The sequence below is a fragment of the Rhea pennata genome, chromosome 24, assembly GCF_028389875.1.
Source record: "Rhea pennata isolate bPtePen1 chromosome 24, bPtePen1.pri, whole genome shotgun sequence".
NCBI lineage: Eukaryota > Metazoa > Chordata > Aves > Rheiformes > Rheidae > Rhea > Rhea pennata.
Window position 1 is genome coordinate 2,775,526 of NC_084686.1, and position 26,498 is coordinate 2,802,023.

A 26,498-nucleotide genomic window follows, 5' to 3' on the forward strand; every position below is an offset into this window, starting at 1 on the left:
GGATAAAATGCTTACGCAGATCCTGAACAGTGGATCCAGCTGGGGGGAAAAAAAATGCAACCAATGGATAGATCTAGGAGGCAGCTGTAGTTTGTGGACCCTTTCTGATAGGTCTTGTTGCCCACATTCATTGTTTTTCATTTGCTGTTTCAGTGCATCATCTGATTTTTCTTCTCTTTTTGATATTTGAATTTATTTGAATTTTAGTTGGAGCAGGGTTTTGGGTAATAGGGTCTCTTTTCCTTTGGGCTGTTATAGGATTCCTGCCGGTAGTGTGTGTTAGAGAGGAGATTGTCCAAGGCTGAACTCCAAAATTCGGTCTCCGTGCATTTGCAAATCTCCTTTTCTGTGTCTCTTAGCAGCCGAGCTGCTGAGCCCTGAATTACGCTTATGTAATCAGAGGGGAGACCAGTAGGTGGCAGCTTTACCCAAGTAATAAAAATCCAGCATTTAGCAAGCAGAAATGTGCGTGTAAACATTAGCTGCAGAAATGGATTGCTCTTGCTTTTGTTTAACTCGGCCTTTGCTTCCATTCTGTTGCCTGTTGAGACACTCGATGGTAGGGTGTCAGGAGCAATGACAGCGGGCGGTAAACGATCGACTCCTGCTGGAGGCAACGGCACTGTGTTGGACACAAAATCAATTCTCATCTTTGCATTCAGCAGGGAATTGCCCTGAGTGGGTGGAGGCCGTTTCCCTTACGCGTGCAGCTGGGATCATTCGGCCCTAGATACCTCTGCATCCAAAGGCTGGCATGTGTTTGAGTGGTTTTGAATCTGGCTGCTGGAATCTTCCACTGACTGGTAGAAGCTGGAAATCACATCTTCATATTTTTATTAAATCTTGAGACACAGCTGTAACTGCAACATTACCTCCCCCTGCCAAAGTAGCCACTTTAAAACAGAAAAAGGTAGTTTTGCTTCATGTCATGAATGCTCTCACCTCGCTAACTATGCAAGGGCAGAGAAAATTCACTCACGTGTCACTGTTGAAGTGGCCTTTTTTAATACCAGCAGTTTGCTTTTTTGATTAAAATACAGTTTTGTGCTGTCATAATAACTCAAAAAATGAATGAGTGTATGTTTGGAAAATAGCAAGTGGAATAAAAAGCATTGCAAGGAGAACACGAGAGAGTGAGCCTTAGGGTCCTAAATCAACATTCCTCCTTGAGGCTTCCATTGTGACTTGCCTAGATAGTGACAGATGTAAAAACAAAATGGACCCTGAGATCCAAAAGCCTGGAGAGTGTCATTAAAAACTTTCAGGTCTCTAAGCTGCCAGATGAATGTGCGTTCTCGCTCCTATGAGTGTTTCGGAGTCAGTTCTAGGATAGCCTGCCTGTAGCACAGGCTTGAGCTGTTGGGTACAGAGATGGCACGACCAGTTCCTGCAGACAACTTGGCATTCTTCTCAGAGGGAATTCCAGCAACCCTTCCTAGAGCTTGATTTCACTTTAAGTAAACTTTATTTCACCAGAAGTTATTTCTTCCTTTGTACCTGCTAACCACTGCCGTCGTTCATAATCTTCCTTCTGATGAAGAGCTATGCACATTTTTCTGGTGGGGCAGAAATGCTTCTGCTTCACCAAGCTTTTAATTTATGCCTTTGTCTAGGTGGCTTTTTACTATTACTTTTAATTGGTCGTCACATAGGCAAGGGTCTTTGTACAAGTGCTTCCTGTAAGCACCTTGGTGCAACTCTGCAAACTGAAAGTCAGATTTTCTAAATGTGGGCTGGCCAAGAACCAGAGCTGATAAGATAGAGGTGAGGTTTTAGTTCCTTTTTTTGACTGGATTTGAAATCTGTTTGAAAACCTTGTGCCCTTTCTTAAGTATGAGGGCCAAATGAAGATACAACAGGTCTGTCCTGCAATTCAGGATCTGTGCCCTAGGGGGAGAATCCATGTTTCCACTTTCCCAAGATCCCATTCTTGCTGTTCATGCTAAAGGAGGACTAATAAATGCTATTTTCAGTTAAAGTCACTAAACTGCAGTGGGGTTTGGATGGCCTTTAGCAAAATCTGTGACCAGCAGTGGAGAAGAGGAATTCTTGATTATGGGGCAAAGGGAATAAAGCTGAAATGTCAAAGTGAAATTAATAAAGGGTAATAGCGGGAGTGTTTTTGATGGAGGGCTCTCATCAGATATGTCAGAGGTTCTCAAGGAAAATAGCAAAACCAGAGGCCAAACGAGACTGGAAAAAAACTTTGTGCTCAAGAGTGAGGTCTGGAAGTAAGATGACGACAGCATCTTGTGGGAGTCTTTGACAGGAAGTTCCCTCAAACTTCCTAATGGGATTTTCTCAAAAGATGTTCCTGTGACTGCAGTTTGCATCTCCCTGCAGACTAAGCAGGGAATTCATCTCCTGAATGAAGAGGTTAGCTGAGATCTGCAGGTGATCGCGGAGGCACTACAGAGAACAGTCTAACCTCCCATGCTGCGTGTGCCCCAGGACAGGAGTCCTGAGCTTTCCGAACAAGCCGCACCCGCAAGAGGGTCTCCCGGATGCTTCAAAGAGACCATGGAAAAGTGAACGCTGAAGGAAGCGATGGGATCTTCTGTGCAGATTCACAACTGGCTACAGTCCGGTTGTTCTCTGCAGTGCTCTGCCTGTTCCTCTGCAACTGTACAGCACGGGTTTCATAGTGAGACAGGCACAAGGATGCTGCCAAAGCTGCTGAGTCTCAGCATGAATAGTTCCTAAAGGGGCCAGGCACTGGCACTTTGACTTTCCTTGTGAGGCATGACTTGGGCTCAAGCTTTTCTTCTTGCTATCAGCGCAAGGCTTATTTTTCAAAATGAGCTGCCTAGAAACAATCTGGTGGAGAGTTTCTGGCAGAACATCTGACCTGCTAATAGCACGATATTCAGCATCCCTACAAACACCTTTAGCTTGAAGAACTGCTCCTTCCTCTAGGTTTGGGCAAGCCTGGGCTAATATCTGAATGTGAAAGGAGATGCTGAAGTCCCTGGTTTGCTCTGCTGAGTTGGGCCCGTTTTTGACTGAATGTGACCTTTTTAGCCATAAATAATTCTGCTTAAGAATAGTTATTTCCCCTGTGTGAGCTGAACACAAGAGTGTGGGCTCGTAGCAGAATGGCTTTCTAGGGCTTGCCTTTGTCTGCGTGCAGTCGAATGTGATACTCTCAAAGCGCGTTTCATCTGAAATTCAGTAATTCACAGTAATGTGAATTTTGAATGAAAACCAATTTGAGAAATGGTGAATATAGGTCGTGAGAAGTATCAGTCTTTTCATGTTATACAGTCTTCCTTGTTCATCTGTGGTTTTGGGGTTTTGTTTTTTTTTCTTGTTTTTTTTTTCTTTTGTTCTGCTGCTGTGAGGAGAAAGAGAAGCTCTTAAAAATATGGTGGTGAGAGCCCCTTCAAAGAAATGCTTTTCAGTGACAGCGGTAGAAAAAAGGGACTCAAGTCTTTATTGCAGCATATTGCTGGCTTTTATGCAGGATAACTGCAAGAGGAAGCCTGTTTAAGAGACGCTGGTGGGAACATGGAACAAACCTTCGTACTGTATCTGTTTCATAACCAGTCCCCCAGCTTTCTTGCTGTCTCTCGCTACCAACTTCCAGAGCTAGTCATGCGATTTATGTGAGTAACATTCAATGATATTCTTAATCCTATTTTCTCTTCGTGAATCATTTGAGATCTGCTTCTGATTTCTGCCAACTTTAAATTTGTTTGGGGGTGGTTTTGTGTGTAATTTCTCAATGGATAGCTTGGACAGGTGGTCTTCACTGTGTTGGTACACACAAGCTCTGTAAACCAACAAGTCACCGGCGTGGTATTGATGTATGTGGGGAATTTGCAAAGGTTCCCTGCTCCTTTCCACCCTTAACACCGTCCGTGGTAGCGGCCACTCTACAGCACGTGAAAAGGGAGAGGCTGTGCAACTCCTCCCAGCTTCAGCTCACCTAGGATCTTCTATCATCATTGTAGTCAGAAGCGTAATTACAACATGTACAGATATACACAAATTAGTTTGAACCCCTAATTGTAAGAAGCTGCAGTGACGTGGGTTTTGGTGTGTATTACTTGCATGAGAACGTGCCGGGATCCTGGCTTGGCTTGCCAGCAAGCACGGAAACCTGCGCTTTTCAGGTCATCACAGTTCTTGTTCCTCTAGCTGGCTGGATTATAGTTAATTCGTGTCACACCGGCAGCTGCAGTACGGACACAGACTGTTATGTGATATTGTTCCTCTGGCCTGACTCAGTGCTGGAAACTTTTGAACTAAATGCGGCTGCTACTCATTCGTATACAAACACCTGAGCATTTGAGGAGGGCTGTTCGGCTGCAAGCAGGCAGTGCAGCAAGGGCACGGTGAACACGTGTATGTGAGCGGGCAGGAAGGCAGAGGCAAGGGCAGAACTGGTCTCAGAGCATGTATGTGACCACTAGCTATGTACACCTCGCATGTTTAGCTCAAAGGAGTGTGTTGGATGAGTATCAACTGTCAGGAAAATTTTGAGGGCGGGGGTGGGGGGGGGGGACTGGTCGTATCTTGGATCTGGGTGAGAGACCAGAATGTCTCCTGAGGAGTCTCCTGCTCTTATTTTCTATGATTCCGTGAAACTTGGGAAATCTTTCCTTGCCCCAGAATCTAGATAAGTGCCCAAGTACAAAGGAAAACCTCCAAAGGTCTGTTTTAGCACTTTACGAGTGCTAGAAAATGCAAGTGCTTGTTCACGGGGAAATTCTTATCTTTGGGTGTAAGTGCAGATATGGTCTCAATTTTTTTTATTTTCTTTTCACTCTAGACCCTTGCAGAGAATTCTCTTGAGGATGCTGGGAAAGGGCTTCGTTTAGGCTGTTGTGTACAGAACCTTTGAAGAGTTGTATCTGATGTTAGGCCTGATCAGTATGGGACATTTGTGTGCAAAAACTACACTGGGGCAGAAGTGGAATGCCCCAAGGTCAGATCCTCAGCACCTGAGAAATCCCGAGGGTTACAGTGATTTACACTGCCCAGGAAGCTTATTGCTGGAGCTGAGCAGGTATGAAGGCTGCATCATTTGTTCCTTATCAAAACAGAGGTATGAATCAGAACTTGTTTCAGAGGGTGAAGTGGGAGGTATAAGGCTCATTTGAAAAAAATATATTTATTTATATGTCTGTATGTGTGTATATATGTATTTAACACACACTGCTGAAGCCTATTTATTTGAAGGCGTGTGGTTTTTTTTTTTTTTTTTTGTCCCTACATTTCTAGAATCATAAAGGTAGAACAGTAAATATTAAATTGATGTATGGTGTGAAGAGGTATGTCTCTTCCTTCATCTCTGTTCTTGGCCCAGCCCGTACCTGTTTTTAGGGGGATAGATTTCCCAAGGGAAAAAGAAAACACAGGACTGTTTATTGATAAAAGGTTACTGCAAACTTAGGATGTCTCTGTGCTTTCTGAGTCTGAGATCCAAGGGTTAGGCTGTCCCGGAAAGAGATATTTTCTCTAGCTGTATCAGACTCTTTCCTCAGTCCACATAAAAACAGAAATGTATCTGCCATTTTTAGGCCTTTCCTCTTGGAGGCATATAGTAAACTGAGGCTTTGTCCAGAGGGTCATCACGAGATTTATTGTAACTCTTGCCAAAAGTCTCTATTGCCTTGTCTTGTGAATCTATCTGATCAAGTTGTTTTGATCTCCCTCTCACCCTGACTCATGCAGGTGAAGCCCCAGCTTCTGCTGAAAATGGGAAATTTTCTTCTTGTTGATTCCCCTCCTTCCCCCACTACTGCTTTCTGTTCAAACTAAGATTTTGCTTCAGTAGTGCTTTAGGAGTGTTGGAGGACTTGCCAGTGTTATCTGGTAAACGTAGATACAGTAGATACAGCATGAAACTTCACTCCACATCAGGTCAGCCTAAGACATAACAGATCCGCTTGAATGATGCCGTGGGTGTATGTGTGCAAGAGCTAGGCATTTAACTTATTTCTGGGCCAGGGCGATTTGGAGAGTTGAAAGTTCCTGCTTAGAAAGATATTTTTTTATGTATGACTTAAATAAGCCATCTGGAATGAATCCTGACCTCAGACCTTATGGGCTTTTTGGTGCCTGGATTGTATCTTGCTATTGTATCTTAATGTTTTCACAAACAACGTCAGGAGGAAAAAAAAAAAAAAGACGTGGGAAATAGTCTGTCATGTGAAATGCTTATTGCTCAGTCAGACATCAGATTTTGTTGCTTTGAAATGAGGCTCAGCTTTTTGTTTCCTCTGTTCGTTCTTCTGATTGGTTAGGGAAAAAGTACGTGAAAACAGCCTTACTTAAGTGTAGTTGTCTTTTAAACAGTCATTCAAATCTAAGAGGTAGAAGCACCTTTATTAAATTGGTTATTGTATCCTCAAAGGCAAATGTTTGTGTTAGCAGACCACAAAGCTTTTTGAAATATCAGGCTAATACTTTTATATTCATACTTGTTACTTAGTACAGCAGGACTAAGGTGCTAATATTGGCATGTCTTCTTAAAATAAACAACAAAAAAACTGAAAAACCTGGGACATCTATCAACAGCATTAATCCATTTTTGGAAGAAAATTACTTACAAGCTCAGGTCTTGTCCCAGGAATAAGACAATAATAAAGAGACAGGGAGAGACTGCCTTGTTCATAGTCTTCAAAATAAAGCTCAGGTTCAGAGCGTCAAAAATAATCTGTCTCTATGATTTTGTATCATTTGGATGCTCAGAATTCTTGCAGGACTATGTTGCTACTAGCACAGCAGACATTAGGCATAATTCTTTGATTTAGCTGTTTTGAAGTTCTACTTAGTTGTTCTTTGGTTCTTTTCTTCTTTCTTCCTGCACCTGGAAGGAGTGTCAAGCCAAAAACATGTATCTATTGGTGTCTGTAGTAAGCATGGCTGTAAGGTTACTGAACAACTGTCGTCTCTCAATTCACTTTATTCTGCTTATCTGCATTTATACATTGGGAACCAGTGTGAGAGGGTGCATTAGAAATGGGCGGTGTGGCCCTCCAGCAGTGGAATTTTGTGAATCTACTGCTGCTGCTCACAGGCTGGGATAGGAGATGAGGGCAGTTTGTTAAGCGAAAGGCTTCAAGGCAGATGATGTCTGCATCTTCCTTGAGTGCCCAGATGGAAGTGGTGTCCTCTGATTGCAGGTGACTCATTCACAGGGGAGCAGCCTTCTGAATGCTGCAGCAGCGTTTTGATTTTCCAGCTAGCATTGCCTGATGAGGTGCGTCTTCTGTGAATGGTAATAAAGGAAAGACTGAGGCTGGGCATCTCTCCTCCCCCATCATATCATCGTGGCTGGAACAGCTGGAGATGAGGCACATGTAGTCTGTGTCAGCCTAGCCCTGTGTCTTTGCCTATCCTCAGTGAGACCAGTTTGGCTCCACACAAGTGCAGAGATCCACTTGGATCTGTCTTTGATGAGGTCTTGGAGGATGTCAAGGAGATGGGGCTAAACTCTTTTCAGTTGTCCCATGCAAAAGGAAAAGAGGCAACGGGCAAAAACTGAACCACAGGAAGTTCCACCTGAATGTGAGGAGGAGTTTCTTCACTGTGAGAGTGACAGAGCACTGGAACAGGTTCCCCAGAGAGGTTGTGGAGTCTCCTTCTCTGGAGATATTCAAAGCCCACCTGGATGCGACCCTGCTTGAGCTAAGGGGGTTGGACTAGATGATCTCCAGAGGTCCCTTCCAACCTTACCGATTCTGTGATACAATGCCTAGGTGCTCTAAGGTGCTTTGCAGCTATTTTCAGAGGTTATCCTTTGAACAGTTGTGTGGTGGTCAGACCTAATTATAACATGTCCTGTGAATCTTTCAGTCTCTGGGCATGACTCAGTGTAGCCATCAAGAGCATGAGAAATTGCATCTAGACTCTGGGTAATGACATCCTGTGTTAACCCAAGGTCTGATTGATTATAAGGGTTCTCTTGACACAGAGCTTGGTGCGTTGCTTTCGTGGTGGAACAGATCAAGCAAGGACTGGGGACAGCTGGAATTACATTGAGTCACAAAGGCTGCAGGTAACTCTGAGTGTCTCTTAAAAGGTGCAGCTGTCCACAAGCAGCCTTCCTCCTGCCAGTGCTATCTGATCATTTAACAGTAGTCTGGGCGCTAGCCAGGTTTACAGACTCTGAACTTCAATACTGACCTGCTGACACTTGGCAGATGAAGAGGCAAATACAGTACTTGTTAAATTGTCTTTTTCTTCTTTGTCTCTTCATTTTGACCTTGTAAAGTAGAATGGTTCTTAACCCAGTTTGCATTTTTCTGTAAAATGTGTGAAGTAACTAGAGGCTAATATTTGACAGAGCTTTTATTTTGCTTGTTACTATCTTGGCCTCACTAGGTTGCACACACATGCCTCTTTATATACTTATGTATAGCTGTAAAAGTATGTTTTGAAGAGTGATTCTTCAGTAGTACATCAAAAGCTTATTTAAAAACTAGATGTAAAATATGGAAATGGATGACTGACTATTAGCCACCAAAATACTTTGGGCTGTTTTATCTGTGGATAACATGCCCTTTTTGCAACTTCCTCATTTTAGATATTTATTACAACAAGACTTTATCTGCATGGTTTCATATTTTTGAAGTATTGCTATACAGGCCTTAAGTCACTCGAGATTGAACTTTTTCTATGCTGTGCTCAGCTTTTCAAAATACAGTGCAGTTAAAGGTGAGATATGTCTATATACGCTCTGATAAGTCTGTTTGCATCTGTACATTCATGTAGTATGCAGTCTGTTTTCACATATTTGTGTGATCTGGTGTATGCAAATCTCATTGTGCTGCTGCTGCTTAGGAGAACACAAATGTATGTATGACCTGTATTCATAATTAAAGATTAGAGGCACTATATTAACCTGCCCTTGTTCCCGGTAAACACTTACCTAGGAACTTCCAGTAGCTCTGTGGTATCAGAGTTCAGATGTGTCCAGAGAACTACACTAGCGTACAGTCCTGACCACTCTCTGACACTGTCTTATCCAGCTTCTCCCAGTACTTTGCTAGACTGCCTTGTGCCGTAAGCCTTAAGTAAATTTGGACACGACTGGTCCCTGGCTGTGAAAGAATGACATTTGTCATGAGGAGATCTTGTATTGTTACAAACGTTTGTTTGAAATCCACAAATTTAAGAGTGAGCTTTTTTTTTAATGTTAAATAAAGTTCTATTAATTAAGGGGAGATCCGATACTATTTTTGTATCGGAGATCTGAGAGTCCACAAATTCTCTTTGCTTTGGGATAACTGAAATGCCACTGAAAGCTGGTTTTAATGTTCTTCCTCACTTCATTGGGCTACGAGCTAGACTCTGTCTTACCTGTTTGTCTATGAAGTATTAGCTAGCAGATTGCCTGCTCTTACTAAGCATTTTAACAACACAGAGGATATTACACTGTGGCTGGGAGTAAGCATTAATGCAGATATGCAAAATGTGGCTAAACAATGCCCTTGGGCCTGAGAACTGAGGAGGTGGGTGCTATTTCAGAGGGCAGCGACGAGGAGGTACATGTTCCTTATTTCTTTCCACGCTGCTTGGTTTGGGATTTGTTTCTTTGTGGGATTTTTCGGACAAATATTTGAACTGGAGGGAATGCACTTATTTAGCCTTCATCTGATTAATCTGTTTTTCTTTTCTTTTTTTTTTTTTTTCTGTTGCTGGTTTTTATTGTTTTTTCTCCCCTGCCCCCAGTTAAATGCCAGGCTAAAATTGCATTGCAAATGATTCACAATATCGGTGTATTCTGTGGCAGTGTTTGGCATGCCTGAAAGGAAGAAATTCTTTTTGACAAGACCTCTCACCGAGGGTCCGACCAGATCCTGCCATACTGCTTTCATGGGAGGAAAAGTTTGTGGAATTAAACCTTTAGGCTGAGGCAACTAGTGGTGAAAACCAAAGTGGGAGATAGGAATGCCATGCTAAAAGTAGCTAAAAAGCTACTGTGCAGCCTCCAATACATGTTTCTCTGGGAATGAAGCCCCTAAGTTGCAGCCTTACCTGTGAAAATTCATAATGATGGTCTGATTTTTAGAGGAAGGAATCCCTGCAGCTTTGTTTGACTTATGGGCAAGAAGACACCATACCTGAAAATCCTCTTCTCTCAGCTTCCCTTGCATATCCAAGAAGTGGAGAAAGTAGCATTTACAACTTCCAGGGAGTTTTATGAGGTGATGTTCATGCAATGGTGTGAATAAGTAAAATATAATGGTGCGGTTAATATTAAGAACTTTTTAGAACTCCTACGGCAAGTTTCTCACAGCCTTCCTCCTTCAGTTTTGCAAGCTATTTTGGAAGGGCCATCTCTCCTTTAGTAGGAAAATTATTTTGATAAAAACAAAACAGAAAAAAAAGGTTTCTTTTTTAAATGAAGGACGTCCTCGTTTAATGAGGCTTGAAGTGTTTACAGGTGTTTCCTCATGAGTTCAAATTTAGTGGCCCCAGGGAGCTGAGATTCTCATAAGGCAGGAGAAAACACTCAAGTCTTGTATTTTAGTGTGTTAAGCATTTAAAGGGCCAGGCAGACATGGCATGTATGCTGGAGCAGTGCAGCTGAAGCCAGTAGTTACGCCTTGTGAAGCGGCAGAATGCTGTCTTACACGAAACAAGGCCATCTTTAGCTCCACAGGAGGCAAAATCTTACTAAAAGACCCTTGTGTTTTTTCTGCTCTACAACCCTTTTGACCTAATTTTGCAAAACTCCAACAAAAGTCCCATGAGTGACAGGTTCCAGGCTTGACTATTTGTTTAAATACATTTTGGTGGTATAAAGTGCCTTTCTGTGCATAATATCTTCCAGAGCACTCTGCCCTTGGAGGAACAGTTTAGCGTCATGAAGAACAACATAGAACAAGGGAAAATATAAAAGTGGTTGTGGTTGGAGGATGTGATGACATCAGAGTTCAGCGGGAACACGGGGCTTTTAAAAAGCTGAAAGAAACATCCTGACAGTCAGTTATCACGTCCCCCGTAAAGGAGTCAAACACACATTAGCAATCAAAAAGCCAAACTATCTTCATCAAAGAGAAAAAAGACTCCGTCCTGCCACAGAATATGCACTGGCAAAAATGTAAGTGAGCTCTAATTGCCTTTATTTTTCGTAACTGTGATAAATGATGAAGATTGTAATGAATATTGAGCATTAGCATAGCATGGGAGACAATACTCGAAGAGATGCATGGCTCGAGAGACAAATACTACGGCGTGATGCTAATTTTCCAGTAGGGATATTAAGACAGGGCGGCATTGCTGCTTTGTTGGCATTCATCACTATGAATCAAATGGAAGACTATGATTCATAAAAACAATAACAGGATGCAGGTATTATATCAAAGGTTACAGTGGTTACATACTAGAGAATTTTCCTTTTTAAAAGTGAAACCTGTGAGAAATCTTATTTCTGTGTCTTTTTTGATACGTACTTTTTTCAACTAATAAAAAAGGTAAAGAAACACAAAACAGTGGAGGGCGATACAGTTATGAGTTTACAGGAAATCAGCTTTGTTGTTTTCAAGATAATTTCACTTCTCTTGGCCCACCTTTGCTCAGATGGTTTAGTGATCACTAATACAGGTAGTGTTTGCTCCGTTTCTTGCAGCTCTTTCATTCTCACCGTATGGATCTGTAGATGATGTTTGTTCCTGCAGCTATGGTCACCTCCTTTGCGTTTTGCCGTACTGTTCAGTTAACCTGGAGTACCGGAATGGAAGAGGCTAATTTCTTAAACATTTTGCAGTGATTTATCTAATTTAGAACTAGCAAGAGTCTTCTCTTCTTCTGTGTGATAGTTTATAAGTCATACAGAGATTGGTTTACTCTTATGTGTCTGTGAGCTTATTAACTGTTAACCTTTTTTCTCTATTACACACTTCTGCATCTTTTGGTTGAAAACTTTGGAGGCTGAAACATATATTTGTGCAATTATGTTGTGGGGTCTAAAGCCCTGTAGCAAGAAGTTCTAACTGCTTATTAAGCCGAGTTTCAATTTGTCTGACAAGTATTAAGCGGCAAGTGGGGAGCACTGTGGCAATACACCTTGTTTCCTGTTACGTTGTGCTCTTTTCAGAATCTGTAGGTATATGAGATAGGGCATACTGGAAGATGGTTAGATGCAACTGTTGTTTTCCTTTTGGGAAGTCTATGAATCTCTCTCTTCTTTTTTCCCCCCTGCAGAGACAAAGACAATGTTAATAGCCTGTTTTAGGTAGAATCAAACTAGTAGCTAAATCAGTACTTTTTCTTTGTGTTTATACACCCAGTGCCTTCAGAGGTGATCAGGAAAGATCAAAACCTATATCTTGAGGTCAGGCATCTCCTTAGTGCCTTTGCTAGTCTCTCTCAGTTACAGTTTCCAGACAGTACTGGAAACACCTGCCTTCCTCTCCATCCTCCCTGAGCTTCTCAACACTAGACTCTCCTGTTACAGCAGTGCTTCCTGGCTGCTTTGAAAGCCTGCATGGGACATAGCAACTGCTTTGATTTTGCTGCTGCTGTGTGGAAGTCTTTTTCACACTGGTCAAACGGAGCAGCCAGAGGAGTGGCTGGACTTCTCTGTCTCCTAGTCTGGCTGATAAAACAGCCTGATACTATGTTTACTAAGACCCAGTGGGGCTGAGGGGGAAATTTCCATAGGTGATGTCTGACTGACTTTGTTCTTGCTGTTGGTATTTGCTTTCTTTGTCTGCTGTGTCATTGCATGGTTAGAGTTCCTCAATCTTATGGACCTTTGGGGTTTTTTTGCTGAACATAAATACAGAATTACTTTTCTAACATGAAACGTTGTTATTGTATTAACCCTACTTCTTTCTTGTGCCATTATAGGAATGAATTACTTGCTTGGGCTTCATATGTAGACAGGAAGGGTATTCTGATGACTGACTCTGGCAGCTTGGCTGCACTTACCTGCTTTACCAGAGACTCGGTGCGAGTTGTAGGTAGGTTGCTTAGATCTGCATAGTTATTTAGGTGCTAGGTCCCAATAGTTTCAGTGGAAGTTAGATTTCTCAGTATCTACGAGTCTCTATTGGCCCTTCTGGTGCATCTAAATTGTCTCTATTAGTGTGACCATCTCTGGCCTCAAGTTTCCTGCACCATCTGGTTCAAACCACCTATGACCACGTGGATGCATCAGTGCTCCCAAGAGAGTCAGTTGGCTTGCTCTGGAGTATAGTATGACAGAAATACAGTATAGGTGGCCAGGAAATTTGCTGTGTGTTTGCATGAGCCCCAAGCTAATGTGAGAGTAAAAAGTGCTGCTCTGCTGCCCACTGAGGAAATGGGAATAGCTTTCCTCTGCCACGCAGGGTGTTTCAGCACAATTGAAAGCCAGATGAGCTGCTCAGGTGTTCTGGCAAAACAGCACTCTGGACAGATCGATAATAAGTCTTTGGAAGCTACTGTGAGGGGTATTTCACAGTACTTTCCCCAGGTATGGGGATCGCACTGTCATGTTTTGTCCCCCTGTGGTACTGTGCCACCACACAGCCAGGTAAATGGGACCTATGCTGATAGCTGTCCATACACCCCTGGAAGGGAGGTGAGGGTTTGAGAGTCCTCACCCTGCAGCTGGCCTGCTTCCCTGCGTACTAAGCTGTTGTGTTATGGAGTAACCAGGACAGGGATGCACAGAACCATGTATTGGGGCACATCTAAAGGAGACCCGAATCCCATGTGGGATCTGTCAGAGGTAGCAGGGAGGCTGGGAGAATTGAGCCAGAAGGAAGATAAAGAAAGGCAGGAACTGAAATGCTAGTGAAAGCCAACTGAATCAGACATTTAATTTCTTAAGGCAGCTTTACAAATTCTAGCATATGGCCCTGATTCCTGAAGGAGAATAGGTTCAAATACAAGATCGTTATGAAGCCTGTGTTTAAATACTTAAACGCTAGGTTGATGACTAATGCAGATGTCGATAGGTTATGTACCATTACCTTGCTGGAGGAAGCAAAGGACATGCTGGGTGCTAAGGCATTCCTGCCTTACTAGTACCGAGTTGATTACCTAACTGGAGTTGTATTTGCAATTCCGGGTCAAGGTAGGTGCTGGCCTAAATGTAAAGGTAGAAGTGTTTGCTCCATCTGTACCTCCATGAGGGGAGACGACATAGGAGTCCTGGCAACCTCTTCCATAAGGAAGCCTTGGTTTGAATTAAAACTTTTTTTTTTTTTTTTTTTTTTTTTTAGCAAAACAGATTTTGAATTGAATGGTATAAATTCCATGCTTTTTCCTAGATTCTTAAAAAAAAAAAAAAAAAAAAAAAAAAAAAAAAACTTTGAAGCTGAAAACCAGAGGGTGGCACAAAACACTTTTAAATAACTGTCACCTTATAGATGCTCTTCGAAGGGCACGTTCCCACTTCCTCAGGGAGCTTTCTATGGGAAACCCTGAAGGGAAACCAACAGGCCTTGTCTTCCCCTGCTACAGCTACAAGCCCTTGTCCGCCGGCGGGTCTCGCACGGCTGGCCCTGCGCGCTGGAAATCGCTCCCTCAGAGTCACGGCACGCTGCACTTCGTTGTAGGAGTGGGGCCCAGGGCTTCCGCTCAGCAAAACCCCAGAGAGCGTCTCAGCCTGAAAGCACCCCCTCCCACGGCAGAAGCGAAGTGACTGGTAGGGGGTTCCCAGCTTTTGGCAGGATTTTGCTGAGTGGAAGCAGGTCTGCTCCGCAGCCCGGCAGTCCTTCAGAGATGGGAAATTTCTAACGCGCAGCACCAGCTACTTTTCTGTTACGTGGCTCTGTGCAGGTAATTATATTTTGAAGACAAAATGAACATACCTTTCATGCAAATGGTTTCTGTTATGAGAAGGTATACAAGCAGGTTGAAATTCTGCAAGAGTTTTATATTTAGGTGACTTCTTTGACTAGATCAAAATGCTTTGGGCACTCAACTCCTATTGCAGTCCAGTGGGATTTCAGCACATGATCAGATTTTCAGCTATTAAGCTCTTTTGACGCTTAGATTTCCATGCAACTGAGATACATGAATTTGCACCTCTTGAAAACTTCTTCCCAAATATTTTTTTAATGCATAAAGCCTTTTCTGCACAGAACAGATGTGGATTTCTGTACAGCTTTTCTGAAAGTATCAGATAATGAGACTGAGAGCTGAAACTGCATCTTGCGGGTCTTAATTTTGGTAAAACCCCACTGGGAAAGAGGGATAGTATGAAAGTTGAGCCCATCCATGCTTTACAAAGCAGGTGTCAGGCTGTACAAATGACCACATGAGCAATTAAATGGAAAGCTTGCATTACTAAAATGGAAAGAGTATTATGGGCTGGGAGGAATTAAGATGTGCGGGTGAGATTTATGGTTAAGATACTTTCTGTCTATCTCAGCTTCCCCTTTGTAATAGGGGTTCTCTTGTTCTGAAACTGAGAATTTTTTTTACTAGCCCCCACTGCTGTGGCTAATGCAGCCAGCTCATGTTGGGCACTTGGAAGCTCTCTTTTTCTGTTTGGAAGCTGCAGGGATTTGTAGCCAGCCTTTCATGTTATTTCTCAAGTCTCTTCAAATCCACCCTTGTTTGTTCATTTTTGTTTGTTTCTATCCAGGTGGGAAAAAAATACAAAATTAAGATTTTGTTGCAATCTGCAACACCTCTTTTCTGTCGAATTCGGTGTAGGTTCATCGTGGTCCTCTTCAGTCTTCCACTCCTTTAGGTTACCTGGAGGTGTGAAGGCCGCTCTTCTTTCCTTTTTTAAAGAACAGTAGGCAAAAGCATACAGTACCCAGAATGATACAGACGGGACAAGGGCACAGGGACCTGCTAGCATCCAAGGCTAATTTTGTTCTTATCAACCTTCTAACTGCGGATAGACAATTAAAGATACTGGGGATAATTATGAAATAACTTACACTGCTGTCACACTAAAGCTGTTTCACTGACTTCAGTAGTTATATTGCTGTATAGGAGAGCAGAATGAAACCTAGCCAAGTGCTGTACTGAGTTGTTAGTAAGCAGCAGAAGTATTTAGGCTATTGATTTAATTATGCTCAGAACCCTCCCGAGTTCATTTCCTTATGCTGAGCAATGAACCATCACTGAGCTCTTTTGCTCTTGCTCTGAGTTTTTGTTTATTGTAGAGCAGATTCTCTGCCCAGATGTTTACCTAGTGCTTTGCATTTAGCTAAATGGTTTTGAAACCACCCACCTTCAGTATAGCAAACAGTGCAGACAATCCACTGCTGTCCTGCTTTCCTGGTCAAAGTAGTCTACAAAAAATAATGGGAACACTTCAGGGGGATGAGATGCACAGGAAGGGCTGCGTGTTCAGCCCTTCAAATGAGCAGTGACATGCAAGCCTGTGGCCCTGAGACACACTGCGTGTGTCTGTCTGAGCGTGGTATGCCAGCTGTTCCTTCTCAGGGCCAGCCACAGTGGGCTGCATGAGTCAAGTAGATCACTTACCGGAGACCTGCTATCTGCTAGCCACCCTAAACTGTTACCACCAACACAGCTCCCCAAAATGGATCTTAGTACTAACAAGCTGGATTTTTGCTTTCCTTTCAAGAGGAAAGAAAGGGCACGAGTTGCAGGTGGGTCACTCCAGAATATTCCACTCTTTTTGACTGATGTGATTGCTTGTGACAGGGACATACCCACGAGAGGATACCGAGGGCTGCAGATGAAGTTTAAATGAATAACCCTTTTCTTGAGTGCCCATGTCTCGCTTTACCATCTGGGATCTCAAACAGATCAGTGAACTGCAGTGCTCTGGTTCCCTGCCCCAGACCTGTCACCAAGCAGCAATGAAGAAGGGTCTGGTTTTTTCATTTTTTATTTTTATTTATTTTTTATTTATTATTATTATTTTGGTTGGTTTTGTTTCTCTCTCTCTCTCTCTAAATACTACTCTAAGATGTTGAGGGAAGCTGTTAGCAAGCATATGAGGACAGGGCTTGTCTTCGCTGACTGTTCCCAGGGAGCCCTCGTTCTGCAGTGCACTTTAAGCTTCCCAGGTGGACAGCTCTGCTGGAGAGAGCACAAAGGCCTGAACAAATACTGCAGTACTTATTCCACTGCATAAGAAATGCTAAGGGGTAAGTTGTCGTGCTGTAACAGACTGTGGTTAGAGTCGGAGCGTCCAGACTGTGCCCTGCTCTGGCTGTTAGGAGAAAGGCTGCAGTTGGCGTGATGTTCGAGCACCACCGACGTTCCCTGGTGGGGCCTGGCAGGTTGTCGCCACAGGAGCCGTACGAACGCGGGAAAGCCAAAGCAACTGCAGATTGTTTCATCTCCTCGCTGTATAGATCTGTGACGTGCAAGGGGGACCTCCGTGCCTGGCAGCTGTGGATCATCCTTCCCAGGGATTTTTAAAACCACTGAAAAGTGCTTTTAACAACTTTATTGAAGCACTTACTTTGGGCAGCTGAATAATTTCAGAGATCTACCTGTTGCATGACTGTTTTCTCAACTTTGTGTAGGGAGCCTGCCAGAGCTAAGAACTGAACTTAGGTTTCCTTGTTTTAACCACAAGATCTTTGCTGATCTGCTACTATGAGTGGTTAAGTAGGCTGGATATATAAATACAAGGGGAGCTGATTAAATAATATGTGTACGAAGGAATGCCTGCCTAGCTGTTGAAGAGCTAGATTTTATCAAAGTGCTTTTCACTGTGGTCCATGATGTACTGTGGAACATTATCAATATTACAAAAGCAGCCGTTTCGGTTCTGATGTCAGCTCTGATCACATGATTCATTTCCAAAGCAGCAGCACACCCAAAATAATATAGCTAGTGTCGATATTTTTTGAAACTATTTTTGAAGGATTGTGCATCTGCAGTCAACGCAAAATGCAGATAAGCGTAATCCAAAACTTACTCCTCTGCTTAAAAAAGTGCTAAATGGGAGTCAGTGTTTTATTGTAAGCAGATACTGATGGGAGTCAAAGCATCCAAGTACTGCATTCAAAACTAAGCCACTTTATTCTTTTTATTAACAGAAGTTCTCCATGTGTGGTAAGTGTCAGCAGCTGCCTTATGTAATTTGGTCTTCAAGATCCAAATCAGAAACTTGGTGGTTTGTTAACTGAAATCTAACTTTTTATTGGTTTTCAAGAATTACTGTTTGCTTTTTGGTGTTACTGTAAATAAGAAAGATTTCTATTGTGTTTCTCTTCAAATTTATATTACATTGGAGGGTGAAAGAGGAAAAGAGAAAAATATTTACATTGGTAATGCTGATCAATTGATAAGCTTATCACATGCTAGTGTGTGAGCAAAGAAACAGTAAATCTTAGGAAACGGTGACAAGAGTGTCATTTGCTGTTGCAGGCAGTCAGTCATGCAAACTCTTAACAGTGTATTTCAAATTGAAAATTGGCCTGATGGGAAATTGTTCTGACTTGTTTGAAAGGATGAAGGTTTAAACTGATCTGCAATTCATGTGTGTATGAAGGCCAGTGGCGCTGGTATGAAGTTCAGTGGTCTGAAACTTGTTGTGCTTTGATCTTTGCAGTCTTCAACAGCTGTTTGTCATTATCCTCCCTCCTGTTTCAGCAGTGGTTAAATACAAATGCAAGGGCATATGAATTTTAAAGGTGCTTGGTCTAACTCTTCAGCAATGTCTTTGTATGTTTTCCCTGCCCAGACTTCTATTGAAGCTAGCATTCATGGGTGTTAGATCTCTTTAAAAAGGCTGCATCTGTATATAGAAAATTTCTTTGATGATCATCTGGAGAAGGTAAATATCATGCAGTGATGGGATATTGTTGCACTAGATGCTATGGACATATCTCAGCTATGTTCTCCAAAGCACAAGCAAGCAAAGGCCAGAGTTTACAGAGTCAGTGCCCAAGATATTGACCTGCTCAGCGTTTTGCTAATCTTGGGCAAGTGGTCTTGTACACTTGTCAGCTGTTTCTGAAGCACTTGTCAGCCCATGACTTTGGACATGGTCCTATTCAAACAAACAGCAAGATACTTATTGGGTCCATCCACTTCCGCATGACGTGGACCCATGCTCAGAAGGATAATCATTTTTTTCCCCTAGGTGTAAGCCAGTTGTCAGAGGTGTCAGAGATGTAAGGACAGAGATGACATTAACAGCAGTAATAGATGTAGACTTGAGGATGCCATTAAGACTCACTGAAATTAGTGGAAAAACTGCCCTTCGGTAATATTCAACCCAAACTGTGCAGTCCTGACAGCTTCAGGCTGAGCCGAAGAGCTTTCTTCGGGATCTGGAGTCAAACATTAGTATGAGCTTTTATTCTGTTGTCACTTGGCGCTTGGAGCTAGTGGGACTTTCTCATTAGCTGGTAACATTTTCCAGTGGCTTTGAAGGATGACTTCGAAGTCCAAGGTTCCCAATTTTTTTTTTTTTTTTTTTTTTTGCTAGGCTTTTGTTGACATTCAACAAATATAATAAGTGGTAACACTGATGAAACGAACCTGAGCGCATATGCACACTGTGGGTTTGTAAGGCGGCCTGACAAAAGCGTTACAATGAGCTAAGACACCTTCACATGTAGAAACTTTTGCAAAGCTTTTTACGGGTTATGATCAGTCGGGGATTAGATCCACTCTTCTCTTAACTCCTCATGCTTTGTACTGCACCAACGTCAGACAGCAGCTGCACCTCCAGATCCCGTGCCGTTAAGGAGGACATATGGCTGCTTTGTGGCGTATGACTAGTACGAGGCAGCTAGAATGGACTGGTGGCTTTGACCACTGAAAAACACACTGTGCTCTTGCTTTTATTTGTTCGAATAGATTTGGGCACATGGACCTTTGTGTTCACAGATCATGACTTAAATAACAGTCTAGCAGTCTTGTTTTATTGAAACTTAGTGCAAGGCAGGCTTCTTAGTTTAAGACAGGCCTGATATAAGAAGAAGGAGATGAAAATATCCTTATGAAGAAATTACCTATATTTATTGATGATCATTACTTCTCAAATTGCTTTTCTTTTTGAATGATCATATTTCTTTTGCTTTATGATGAATTATGTGCCAAAGCCAAAAGTAATTTTGCTTCTGTAATGCTCAGACATTGTCTATACTTGATCAGTGGAAAAGCAGCTGTGCTAGCATTATTTTTAATTCTGGAGGTCAGCTTGGGGGGAACTGAAATATGTTCTGCAGACTTTGGGTTTCTTTTTTTCTTTCTTTTTTTTTTCTTTTCAGTTTTTTGGTTACTTTGCTTTAAACCGGAAACTCTGAATAGGTATATTTGTCAGCTTTTACAGTAAATTTCTCCTTCCCCATCCCCCAACCCTGGAGCCAGAAACTGCCATCCTTTCCCACCCTGACTCGGCAAGGAGGCTCTGCGAAATCGGCGTGAGGGCTCAAGGATAAGATAGTACCCAAGAGGTGTAGTTGTGCCTCTTGTGCAATCTGTAGCAGAGCTCATATTTACTTTGGCGGAGCTGATGTTTTCACTCAGCATAAACAGCAGCAGCATCTGACTCTGAAGTGCCTTCAGTAAAGTTCAAATAAATCATTTCCAAATGTAAATAAATCTCATATAAGAGCAAAAAGGAACCTTTGTAATACTCCTTATTTCAAGCCTCTTGCCTTGCACTGAGCTCATTTTCAGAGTTATCGGTACCGCTCATACAAAGGCACTCTTTAGCACCGTCTTTTGTTTGCTGGAACGTTCAGATAAATTAATATCAATTAAATTTTAAAAGCAAAATATGAACTGCATTAAAACCACTTGTGGATTCGTGTATGTAGAATTAAAGTGACTTTAATTCCTTTAGCAAACCACATTTCCAAAAACCACAGGATTTATGAGAATGCAAGTATTCTACTTTGAAATCTCACAAAGAGTGTCCACAGAAAGAAAGAGCAGAGCAGACAGCAGCTGAAAAATCACCTTTCCTCACCTCCTAATTTAAAGCACAGGAGTTTCCCTGTATGTGCAAAGGTAACAAATAATGAGAACGGTTGAATATATATATTTGTAGTGGTGTCTGGTACCAAAGCTATTTATAATGGCCTTTGAACTTCTCATGATTAAATGGTATGTAATGAGGCAGAAAGGGTAGGCTTTTAAGTGTTATGGCAAAGTTGAAGAGAAGGAAGTATTGCGTTCTTTAATGAAATTAAAACAGAGGTGTTTATTCTGTTAAATATTTCTTTGAGACTGACTTACAATGTCTCTGTTTAGACTCTGCTTTTCTTCCCCCAGAAGGGTGCAGCTGAAATATCTCAGGGTGAATATAACTAGCTGGAAGAGATGATAAAAAGTAAAATGAATCGTCGTGTTCTGTTGTGCAAAGTACAGAATGTAAATCTGAATAAATGTTTTCTGGGTGGAATAACGCTTACAATTTAAGATTCAAGATGGATTGAACTGTATCTAGCTGTAATACATAAAGCCATAGGCCAACTGTGATCTTTAGAAATGGAAACTTATCAACTGGCATATTTACAAATCAAAACGCAGTAAAAAGGAGCAGGTAGAAAGTACTGCTATCAGTGGTTTTACAAATATCAGGCCTTCCTGAACTTTGATATCTTACGGTCTCCTTCTGCTATCAATTGCCTCTAAATACTTCTTTTAAGATAGGGCTTGATAGTATCGACATATGAAGAACTATTTCCTCTAACTTCGGTTGTTGTGAGGCTTCATGATAGGCCCCCTTAGCTGATTGTCAGCTTGCATTTTCAACATGGACAAGAGTTCATAGGTTTAAGCTCTGTGATTAGTCATCTTTATAACTGTCTGCAAAGCTGTGTCACATCCCCCTTGATCAGATTATAAACCTCCTGGCCAGGCTGTGAGCGAAACTCTGGAACAGAAACGTGACTCTGTTCTGTGATGGCACTTAAATACAGGTGCCTGTTCCCAAAAGCTGAGATACACGCATACCAAGCAGGTGAGGTGTTAAATGGCTTTCCAAATAAGGATGCTTTTCTGCATTGGGTCATATTCGAAGCCTGCTTCTAAGTACAGAATATAAAATATTTCTCTTGAATATGTAATCCCTATTAACTTATATACCTACCTGGACAGCATTTATATTATTTTGTGTGCTATATATCTACTAACCAGTCTATTCTACAACTGTTAGATACGGTCAATCTGATTTGTCCTTCAAGTGGATGTAAATCACTGCACGGCAAATCAACGGCACCAAAAGAATATAAGCAAGTGAAATCTCAGGCTGAATAAAATAGTTCCTCTCATACTGCTTTTGCCAGAAACCTGAGGAATCCAGAATTTCAGGCTCAGAGATTAGCTGGGGGCGGGAAATCACTGGGAAAATCACAAAAAGGAAAAGTCTGCTGAAGGCAGCAGAATGAAAGGCATAGTCTGGAGACTTTGAGAAACAACAGAATGCGTCCGTTGCCTCTGTCTATTTTTGGTTTTTGTCTGCCTGGTTGGTAAGCTTTGAAGAAGGACATCCTTGGAGCATGTGGCTTACTACAGCTATCTTATTTCATGTGTGTATAAAACTCCCACAAAGAGAGGTGGAGTTCTGTTGATAGCCGTTACTTTCGGAAATAGAGCATTATTCTATATGTAACAGCAGCGATCCCTTTTCCTGGTACTACATTCTCCCTGGCTTTCATAAATGTCTAGACTGATAGGGCTATTTATTTAGCAGACTGTGTTCATTACACGCTGTGCCTGATAAGATACAGCTTCCGTGGACCATAAAAACACCTGCCAGCTTGGCTGGGGAAATCGCCAGGTCTGGCTTCCAGGTCGTTCCAGCTGTGGGGCCTGCCCAAGCTTTCAGACTGAGAGGTATGTATCAGTGCTCTTTAAATGCACTACCAAGGGGCTCAGGCTCTGTGTTACTGCAGCCATTTAACAGCTGGGAGGAGCTGCAAGCTTTTTCATGGTCTGATCTGTGTGATGTCCATGTCATCCAGGCAGCGAAGGTCCAGAGAAAGCCTGTGGCATGATACATCCCCTATTAGCAAAAAGGCATCGTTAGCTCAGGAAGAAAATGTGCGTGGATCCAGAAACTGGCCATGTTGAGAGAGCAGCCTGCAAACAAGGGGTCTACCATGGGGCTTTTGGCTCTCTGCAGATGGCAGGAAAGGAAAATAAATGTCACCTGCATCTTTCTCAGCTTCTTCTCCAGAACAACAGCCGCAGCCTCGCCCCTATCAAGGAGTCCGTGTCAAAGAGCCGGTGAAGGAGCTATTGAAGAGGAAACGGGGAAATATTCATAATGCCAATGCAACGGCTGCTACAACGGTAAGAGAAAAAACAAACACAGGAGGAAAATTCTTCCTCTCTAGCTAGATTGTTGACCAGCCCTGGCACCAGCTGGCAATACTATGGTAGTAGAAGGAACCTTTGCACCTCCAAAGCATTTTGGAGGTAGTGGAAGCTTATGTTACCTGGAGATAGCAATAAATACCTCCTCAGTTTAGGTAGGATGCCTCTCAGGTGCTAAGCAACTTAAATCTCTCTTGACTTTATACAAAGGTGAAAGTACTTGGCAGGATCTAACCCACAGGAACAGAAAGTGGCTTGGAAGCTAAGCAGCATGTTCAACAGCACAGAAGGAGACCAGTCAAAGATGTACTTAGCTACTTGGTTGTTAGTTTCAACCTACATCTACCTGTCCTCCCAGGAGGAGGTGGTTGGACTGGTTCCTCTCTGAAGAGGAACTCCCTCTGTGCAATGGTGCAACACAAAGTTTATATTTTGTTTAAAGCCCTTTTGAGCTGAAGTCACACATGGGCTTTGGCCAGGCCCCTAGAGAGGGCTGGAGTTCGTGTGAAGTGGCTGCCAGGCTCAGTTCTCCTGGTTTTTTTGTTTGTTTGGTTGGTTGGTTGGTTGGTTTTTTTTTTTTTTTGTTTTTGTTTTTGTTTTGTTTTTTCAGAGAGGTAGGGAAACTTCAGGCACTGACATTAGAGCAGTAGCTGATACTCAACTGCTAATAGCTAATACATTCTGTTCCTAAGTGTATGCTTCTCAGGGGGGATTGAACTCAAAGCCTAATCCCTAGATATTTTTGTTCTCTTTTCCAGGTTGTCTTACCCCATCAGCCGCTTCCTTCGTATTCACCAATGGGTAATGTTTCCCTGCCTTTCTAAGCATCTCTCAGCCCTGCTGCAAGAAGGGCTCTACCTGAGCTGGACTTTAATCCTCTTCTGTTTTTCAGGCCAGCCTTGCATTGATATGGATGTTGCTGCCTCTACATTGCCCATCACAGATGATGGAGCGCTCTGTTCTGGTTGGCTCCCCCAGCCCTCTTCCACATCCTTACAGCCTTTAACTCAGTGGACCACTTACCCCGATTATATGTCCCATGAAGCAGTCAGCTGTCCATACACAGCAGATATGTATGTTCAGCCTATGTGTCCTAGCTACACTCTTGTTGGACCTTCATCTGTTCTGACTTACGCTTCTCAACCGCTGATCACCAATTTTGCAGTAAGTCAAAATACGTAGGTTAGAAATGGAGGTAAAATTCCCACTTTCTAGGAAGAATCATAGCGAGTCCAGGATTTAATTGGTGTGATTTATTTAATTACTGTAACATTGTGTGTCTTTGCATGTATGCCCCATAGTTATTCGAGTATTGACCCTGTCTGCTCTGTGCTGGGAATTGGTGTGGTTTGAAAGTGACAGAAAAGAGGCAGTTGCATTGGTATCGGGTGGACTCTACTGCTGTTTCCTCAGCTCTCCCCACCCCTCCAGCACTTCCCACATCGTCAACAGTCAGATTGTTCTTGCTGCTGTCCTGGCATATGAGTCATCTCTCATCAAAATCAGCAGCAGGGTTGCCAGTGTCCTGAGTTTGATCAAGGCTGTGACAGATGTTTATTGCAGGAAAATATTGTTTGCAAGTTTGAGAATAATAGTAAGGAACACTACAGTTACTGTTGTCATCACTGCCAGCTTGATGAAGTGTTCTGCAGCTTTGATTTGCAGCGTTTGAGAAAGTAGAATTATAGTTGTTCATTGAATGGATTCACAGAATATTGTACAGACAATAAATACTGTTGTCTGGACAAGTAACAAGAACATAGTCACTCCTGAGATTGTGGGCAGTCTCCAAGAGATTCTTCACCCTTTAACTCAGAATATGCACACACGCACGCACTATTTTTTTCAAGTAAGTGGGATTCTGGGAGAAACGTCCACTGGGTGGAGCTGGAAAAATAACTTAGTGATAAATTTCTCAAAAACTGATATTTACAGATGAAAGAATAGGGCTGAAGCAGAGGAGGACACAGACTTATGTTTTGGTTGAACCTGCATAACTTATTTTCCTTTGAGTGGTTCAGTTCAGCTGCTGAAGCACACAAAGCAGATCAGCAAGTGCCCATGCCTGTGGCCTTCACCGCAGAGGAGGTGCTACCATTTCCAGTGTCTCTGGTCCGTCTGCCCATGATGGACTGTCACAGAGGCCTGAATAAACTGCCTTCAGCCTTGTGGCAGCGGGGTTGTGCCCACTTGTGTGTTCATGATACTAAAGAGACGCTGTCAAGGAGGGCAGTTTTCAGCACAGGGTGTAACTGTCTCATGGGCTTACAGTAAGGGTGGGAATGGGAACAGAAAGCTAGAGGGAACTTGTCATGGGTGCAAACTACTGCCGGCAAGCACCTGGGACACCCACAGCCACCACTCTCATGGGAGCCAGCGTGGGAAAACTGTCGTACTCAGCATAAAGCTTTACCCAGAGACAGGAAAAGGGACGTTGAAAGTGAGACCAAGCATCCTTCATCTTTCTGTTCGTTTGTTGTCCCCACTGCCCCTTTACCTGGCCAATTGCCTTGTTTTATTTCTTTCGTACTTCGACAGCCCAGAAGCACCACCCCAGCAGTCGTGCCTCAGATCGAGGTGTCGGAGCAGCAGGCACCCCTCACGTATTTCCCATGGGCACAGCCCCTCTCTGCGCTGCCAGCCTCCACCTTGCAGTACCAGCCGGCTTCCTCCACGCTTCCCGGGCCACAGTTTGTGCCTCTGCCCATCTCCATTCCCGAGCCGGCCCCCCAGGAGCTGGAGGATGCTAGGCGAGTCATCGGCACGCTGCCCATCGAGAAGCTGCTTCTGGAAGACGAAGACAATGATACGTATGTTTTAAATCATGCTCTCTCTGTTGAAGGGCTTTGAGTTGCACATCTTGGGCCTGATCCTCACTTACTCAGTACTCACTTGGCCCTGCAGTGAGTTTTGAGTAAAAATAAAAGGAAAAGCAGGCTGGGGGGTGGGGGTGGGGACTTGGTACTTCGCTGGCCACATCTAGTACACCGTGATTTGTGTGTTGTGTAGAATTCACTTTGTCCTGGGGCTCAGCACACGATTACTGTGCCATTATAGTTCCTGCCAGCTCTCCCAGGCAGGCTCTTAATGCTGTGCAATTCTTGGGCTCAGCCTCAACACAAGGTGACTCATTCTCAGACCCAGGGCAGGGTCTCAAATTGGCATACTGCAGCGTAGCCACCTCTGAGTGTAGCATTTGGAGAGGGTACTCTTGTCTCTAAATGTTGGCAGGAATTTATTCAATAGGACTGTTGTCCAGAGTGCTACATAAATGCCTCGTATGTGTTTCTTTGCTTTGTCTGTGGAGGAATCTACTAGATTTA

At 42.9% G+C, this 26,498-nt stretch overlaps 1 protein-coding gene across 1 annotated transcript; it reads left to right on the plus strand.

Annotated features, from left to right (window-relative positions):
- The first annotated feature begins 10,992 nt into the window (after positions 1-10,992).
- POU2AF1 (POU class 2 homeobox associating factor 1) lies at positions 10,993-26,039 on the plus strand. Its single transcript, XM_062594697.1, has 5 exons — positions 10,993-11,059; positions 23,024-23,151; positions 23,934-23,976; positions 24,068-24,339; positions 25,714-26,039. The coding sequence occupies exons 1-5, from the start codon at positions 11,044-11,046 to the stop codon at positions 26,023-26,025; spliced, it is 771 nt and encodes a 256-aa protein (XP_062450681.1). The 5' UTR covers positions 10,993-11,043; the 3' UTR covers positions 26,026-26,039.
- Positions 26,040-26,498: the final 459 nt, after the last annotated feature.

Bases quoted from the DNA above. Each gene is read 5' to 3' on its own strand.
- POU2AF1 (XM_062594697.1), top strand. The intron at 23,152-23,933 runs GTAAGAGAAAAA...TCTCTTTTCCAG, and splicing joins ATGCAACGGCTGCTACAACG to GTTGTCTTACCCCATCAGCC. The intron at 23,977-24,067 runs GTAATGTTTCCC...TCTGTTTTTCAG, and splicing joins TCCTTCGTATTCACCAATGG to GCCAGCCTTGCATTGATATG.